The sequence below is a fragment of the Lepus europaeus genome, chromosome 21 (genome assembly GCF_033115175.1).
Source record: "Lepus europaeus isolate LE1 chromosome 21, mLepTim1.pri, whole genome shotgun sequence".
NCBI lineage: Eukaryota > Metazoa > Chordata > Mammalia > Lagomorpha > Leporidae > Lepus > Lepus europaeus.
This window is the reverse complement of record NC_084847.1, coordinates 19,107,604-19,114,079: the sequence shown is the minus strand read 5'-3', so window position 1 is coordinate 19,114,079 and position 6,476 is coordinate 19,107,604. Positions and strand designations below refer to the sequence as shown.

Sequence of the window (6,476 nt, the reverse complement as noted above, 5' to 3'; positions counted from 1 at the left end):
TTTTTTGCATTGGAACAACAACAGAAATAAAACCCCAAAGCAAATCATGTTTGAAATGTAACGTAAAAATCACAGCCTTTGGGGGTCTTGCTAGAGCGACCATGTTGGTTCAGGGAGTGGTGCCAAATGCCCTTTCCAAGTTGTTTGGGGACAAAGGGTGACAAGCGACATACAACTTCAGAAATGACGGCGTGGTTGCATTTTGACTCCTCGAAGTGTTTTTAGATGGAAACTATCTAAAAACATGCTCTTAAGGTTTTTCGAAGGACTTAAATAGTCTTCTCAACTTTGAGTTTAAAAAAAAATAGCAAAATTGTATTTTTAGCGTGTTCTTTGCAAAGCTCCACTGCTTCCAGAGCGGGCAGAATGGAGGGATTCCCTGCAGACCAAAGCAACCGTATATTTGGACACAAGCCAAGCTCCAGGCCTGGAAGTGGAAGGGTATTGCTAGCATCCGATTAGCCACCCATTTTGTGGGACGAGTCTAGATCGAATGGTCAGGAGGAGGGTGAAACAGCGGTGCAGGAGAGGAGGAGAGAAAGCAGGCATTTTCTCTCCCTGCTGGATTTCCTTAGCAGACATGCTGGGGAGAATAAACCGAGAGAGGACTCCAATACATCCCAATTATGCAGCAGCAGGTTCAGGCGCCACCTGCATAATCCCATCTCATAGAGATGCTCCAAACTACTGGAGGACATTTGGGTTCTGAAACATGGTCGCTCTAGCCTTTCTGGAAAACAAAACATGGATGCGACTCGGCAATGAAAAAAAAAAATGTCACCACAATAGCCGTTGAGCTCGAATGACAGAAATGAAAGACGGAGGTCTACACATCTACTTAGCTCTTGACTTCAGGTTTTAAAAATTCAGAGTTAACAAAGGAAAATCCTTCGAATTCTGATTGGTCAATATTCCTGATGACTTCCTGGTCGGGAGGTGTTAGGACTGGTGGATGGCGGGTGAAAAACCGGTCGAAGTTTTCAGCATTTCGCCCACACTATGAGAGGGGAAGAAAAGAACTTGTGGTGGGTGGGAAAAAAAAACAGAAACCAAAGCCAAAACAAAACCGAATCAAACAAAACTGGGCGTGGTTTCCTCCAATCACTTCCCTTTGGGGAAACTCAGCGAGGTCATTTCAATGATCAGAGATGAGAGCAACAGAAAATGCAGAATTCTCATGACCTTGGGTTCGTGACCTTGGGCTCCCGACCTTTCACCGATGCAGCCCATGAGTTGAGCCTGGTGTCCCTGGCAACCATCAGCAGATGCATGGCAAAGGCATGAGATGGTGGGGCTAGTGGTATGTGGCGTGGCCCCCACCCCACCCCAAGGAGTTAGCCAAGCTCACCTGTAGGGAGAGATGGGCTTAAGATACCTGAGTGGTTCCATGTGGTGCAAGAGGTGGAATGATGACCCATTTAGACATCACCTGGGAGACAGCAATATCTACAGGAGCAGAGCCCTCAAAGTGCCGTCCTCCGGTTCTCAATCAATCAGGAATGCCAGATGTTTTGCAGGGCAACAGGGTACAGTTTGTAAACTCCAGTTGTTGGAGGAAGATCCCAACCATGAGACCTGAATTTGGTTCTTGCCATGCCTGGGCAACCACAAGGCCCTGTTTGGTTGCATTGGTCATGACCCTCGATTTCAAAGTACCAGGAGGTAACATCAGCTGTCCTCTCTCCAAGTAGGCAGGAAGGGTATGGGAGCAAAGAGAAACCAGTGCTTGGCGGGTGTGGGCAGTCAGTGTCTAGGGAGGACGCCGTCACCATTTCTTACCCATCCCGTTGGTCCTTCTAGACAGAAAGGACCTGGTCTGAGACAGAGTTACAGCCGTTGTGTGTACATGCATGTGTGTGCGAGTGCCCACACGTATGACAGCCCACACACCTGCTAATTCCACCTAATGAGAAGAGACAAGTAACTAAAACTCAGGTTCCCTATTTTTTGTTCTTCACCAGCCAAAACCAAATGCACAAAAGCTCTATGTGTTTCAAACATGGTGACTACAGGAGGTAACAGCAAACTAATAATATAATAGCAGCAACAGTTACAGTAATAATTATCACAACTGACTTTTACTAAGATTTGCTATGTGCCAGGCACCCTAGAAATCTCTTTACTTACGTTATAATATTTAATCTTCCCAAGGATTATGTGAAGTGGGTATTTTTACTATCTCCACTTACAGTAGGTAGAACTGAGGGCAAGGAGATTACGTCATTGGCTCCAGCTCACACACCCCCAGTAAACAGCTGAATTACGGGGTGGGGCGTGTCCACCCGACATCAGAACCCGCGTTCCCGGCTCCAGCTCTATGAGTCCAGTTGTCAGGCTAGCGATGGATAGTGAGTGGGGGAGGGGTGGGAGAAGGCACGGATGGAAATGGCAGGGAATGTGGTTGACAGGGAAAGAGGGAGGATTCGGAAAGATGACCATTCCCAGCTGGATATGATGACCTTGAGAAGCCTCCGGGGATCCGAGGTGGGGGCCAGAGGCAGTCAAAAGTACAGGACAGGGAACAGAGCTTAAAAAAAAAAAATCAAAGGATAGACTATGGAGAGTGGAAAAATATAACAGTAATAAAAACCATTGAGTACTTTCTACACCATGGACATTTGCTAGGTGTTACCTTGTTAATTCCCGGAACCACCTGTGGGTAGGTAGCCTACTCCCACCTGCCAACAATATGCTTGCTGCTGATGCTGTTTCCAAAGGGGAGATAGAAGAACTGGGAGAGAGCAACACCAGGCGAGCTAAGGGTGGAGAGGATCCCTGGGGGAAGGGTATTATTACAATGGGGAAGACCTGCAAGAGGCCGAGGAGGGAAGGTGCTGAGAACCGGTCGTTGCGTTTAGCACCTGGGAGGCTGCTGATGAGAATCAGTGGGCTGCCTAGGACCGAGGGCGCTGAGACAGTGGAGGTTGTGGGGAAAGGCGAGGGCTGCAAACTCCTCTTCTAAACCGCAGAGGCACGTGAAGCAGAAGCACAAGGCGTCTTCGAAAAGGTCAATGGAAATGCACACTATGAAAAACCTGCGCATGGATTTCAAACAATTTTTGCACCAACGAGCATACCTTTTAAATCTATTTATTGTTATTTTTCTGTGAATTTGAGTAGCCTCGGTTTGATGTATGTGCAAGGGGACTTCACTGTCAATGAGCTAAACCTTCTGCTCCCATCTTGGACTGTAGACGTGGAGTCGCGTCCTGGCTCCAAGCTGACCCAGTATCTATGCAAGCCCCCTGAAGTCCTCCCGGAAGACAAGAGCACTTTCAATTCCTACCAGATGGGGTTGTGATGAGGGGAAAGTGAACAGTGCAGCTCCTGGCACCGAGTAGGTGCTTACCATAGCTCATGAAATGCACATGTTCCCTACAAATAGCATATGCTCCTATAATATTTTCAAGATGTTTAACTTCTTAACTTTTATTATTTATTTCAGAGGGAGAGACAGAGCTCCCATCAGCTGGTTCACTTCCTAAATGCAATCCGGGTCTCCCATGTGAGTGGCAGGAACTCAAACATTGGAGTTGTCACTGCTGCTTCCTGGGGTCTGCATTGGCAGGAAGTTGAGAAGCCAATCAAGCCCTCGGATGCCAGATGTAAGTGTCTTAACCACTAGGCTCACTGCCTGCTCACATTTCAGTTTGAAATACTGAGGGGACCAGCACTGTGGCATGGCAGGTCGAGCCACCAGCTGCGACGCTGGCATCCTATATATGTGCCAGTTTGAGTTCCGACTGCTCCACTTCCGATCCAGCTCTCTGCTATGGCCTGGGAAAGCAGTGGAAGATGGCCCAAGTCCTTGGGACCCTGCACCCATGTGGGAGACCAGAAAGAAGCTCCTGGCTCCTGGCTCTGGCCTGGTCCAGCCCTGGCCATTGCAGATATTTGAGGAGTGAATCAGCATGTAGAAGACCTCTCTCTCTCTGTCTCTCCCTCCCTCTCTCTCTGTAACTCTGCCTTTCAAATAAAAATCAATAAATCTTAAAAAAATACTGAGGAAACAAATTCAAGTTTTAAAAAACTCATGTTGGAGTTAAACACTCTTGTTATTCCAAGATAAATTTTTTTTTTCCTTTCCATTGCCATTTTAACAGAAGAGTAAAAACTTTACAAGATACATCTCATGGTGATTTTGTAATGGAAATTTTAAAAACGTGAACTATATAAAATAAAAAATGTTAAAAAGGAAATTCCAGATGAAGCAAAGACGTGAAAAAGTCTAAATAAATTATTTATTTTCTGAAAATGTAAAAATATTTCAAAAATACAAACAATCAACAACAACAACAAAAAATCTGGTGAGTCCAACTGCCCAAAAAAGTTCACAAGAACAAAAATTCTAGAATAAGTCGAAAGGCTAACAACAAACTGGAAAAATATATTTGTGACATAAGAAACAGATTATATAATAACCCCAAAGGAAAGCTGAAAAAATTAGGGAGACGGGCTGGCGCCGTGGTACAGCTGGTTCAGCTGCCCTCTGCAATGCTGGCGTGCCATATGGGCGCTGGTTCAAGTCCTGGCTGCTCCACTTCAATCCAGCTCCCTGCTAATGCACCTGGGAAAGCAGTAGAGATGGGCCAAGTGCTTGGGGCCCTGCAACCCACATGAGAGACCGGATGAAGCTCCTGGCTCCTAGTTTTGGCCTGGCCCAGCCTTGGCCATTGCGGCCATTTGGGGAATGAACCAATGGATGGAAGATCTCTCTCTCTCTCTCTCTCTCTCTCTCTTCTTCCCTCTCTGTAACTCTTTCAAATAAGTAAATAAATAAATCTTAAAAAAGAAAAAAAAATTAGGGAGAAACCTATATATAAAAGAACAAAATAAGTGGAAACATACTCAATTCTCACTCATAATTAAGGAAGCAAATACCAATAACGAGGAAATGACTGGGGCGGTGCCGTTTGGATATGGGGAGGAAAAACATCCTTAGCACAGGAAACCGGACATGCAAAGGCCCTGTGGCAGGAGCTTATGTGGCACAGTCACCAAACAGCAATGAGGCCAGTGTGGCCACAGTAGCATGACCAAGGTGAGGCCCAGTAGGAGAGGCCACGGAGGGAGCCAGATCATGGTCCTGGCTGGCCAGGCAAGGGCAACTTTTCCTCTCCCTGCGAGAATTCTGAGCCCTGAACAATGTCATCGCGGTGTGTCTAAGCTGGTTCACAGTGCGGTATGCAAGAGACAGAAGGGGCAGCGGGTAATCACGGAGACAGTGAGGCCAGCTAGGTGGCCGTTGCCACCCTTCAGGTAGAGAATGACTGTCAGGAAGGTGACCGCGCCAGGGGAAGCAAGATCTGCCGACGAGTGGGGTGTGAGAGCCTGCTGCTGGCGGCCCCAGGCCCCTTCAGGCCTGAGCTGCTTGGTGAACATATTTATGGGGGGACCCGGAACAATCGGTCTCACTTGGGGTGAGTCTGAGGTTTCAGCGGGAATGCCACGCTGGCTGCGGCGGGAGGAGAGGCGAGGTTCCCAAGCAGACCTACGCGTGCGCTCCTTTGGCCTGGGTGTTGGGTGGGTGGGACACAAAGAGGCAGGGGAGGAAGCCACTGAGCTGAGACGCTAGGACTCTACAGGGGCCGTTTTTCCTTCCAATCCATCCATGTCCCATCCACACGGGAAGGCTGCTGTGTTGCCTGGGCCTCCCCAGAGGCTGCGAGGCAGACACACCGCTCGCGGGCCCCCTCGGCGCCCCCCACTGCTCCCAGAGAACCATGAAAGCTCCAAGTGCGATAGCCCCGCATAGGGGGCGAGCCGAGGGGGGCTCGGGTGCAGCCGCAGCGTGATTTCCCTGCTAACCAGCAGCTTACGGGGCTGGCAGATCACAGCCTCCCCGTTAAGTGTTTCTGTGTTTTTCAAATGGAGCTGTCACTGCCCATTAGCTTCAGGAGCGCTCCCTAAATGGAGACGTCAGCCCTGGGGAGGCGCAGCCCGGATCAGCTCTGCACCGGCTGTGTCCTTGGGGAATGGGCGGCTTGGCGGCGGCGGCAGGGATCTAATTACAGACGCCGCCCGGACCACACCTGCCTCTCTGGCGGGCTTGCGCAGCCTCGCTGAGCTGCAGAAACCAAGCCCAACCCCCGCGCCGCTGCCCCCTCCTTCCCGCTAGTCTTGGGGTGCCTAAAACAGGGGTGCAGGCCAGAGATCCACTGGGCTGTTTAATTCTTCCAGGGTGGGAGAGGGGTGTAAGTAAGCATTTCGACTCGCTGGATTGTGGTTCTGAATTATAAAGCCTACACTGAAAAGCTGATTCCTGAGCTGTCGCACCGGAGCTCTTTCCTCTTCCACATTCTGTGCGTTCTAATTTTTTAAAAATTTATTTTATTTATTTGAAAGGCAGAGTTAGAGAGAGAGAGAGAATCTTCCATCTGTTGGTTCACTCCTCAAATCGCTGCAACAGCCAGGGCTGGGCCAAGCCAAAGCCAGGAGCCAGGAGCTTCTTCCAGGTCTCCCATGTGGGTGCAGGG

At 49.0% G+C, this 6,476-nt stretch overlaps 1 protein-coding gene across 1 annotated transcript in view; it reads right to left on the bottom strand.

Annotated features, from left to right (window-relative positions):
* Window positions 1-353: 353 nt before the first annotated feature.
* PRKCB (protein kinase C beta) overlaps window positions 354-6,476 on the bottom strand; it is a 354,584-nt gene continuing 348,461 nt past the window's right edge. Inside the window, exon 18 of the mRNA XM_062180053.1 lies at window positions 354-997. Coding sequence (XP_062036037.1) covers window positions 839-997 — 159 coding nt within the window. The 3' untranslated portion in view covers window positions 354-838. The remainder of the gene's footprint in view (window positions 998-6,476) is intronic.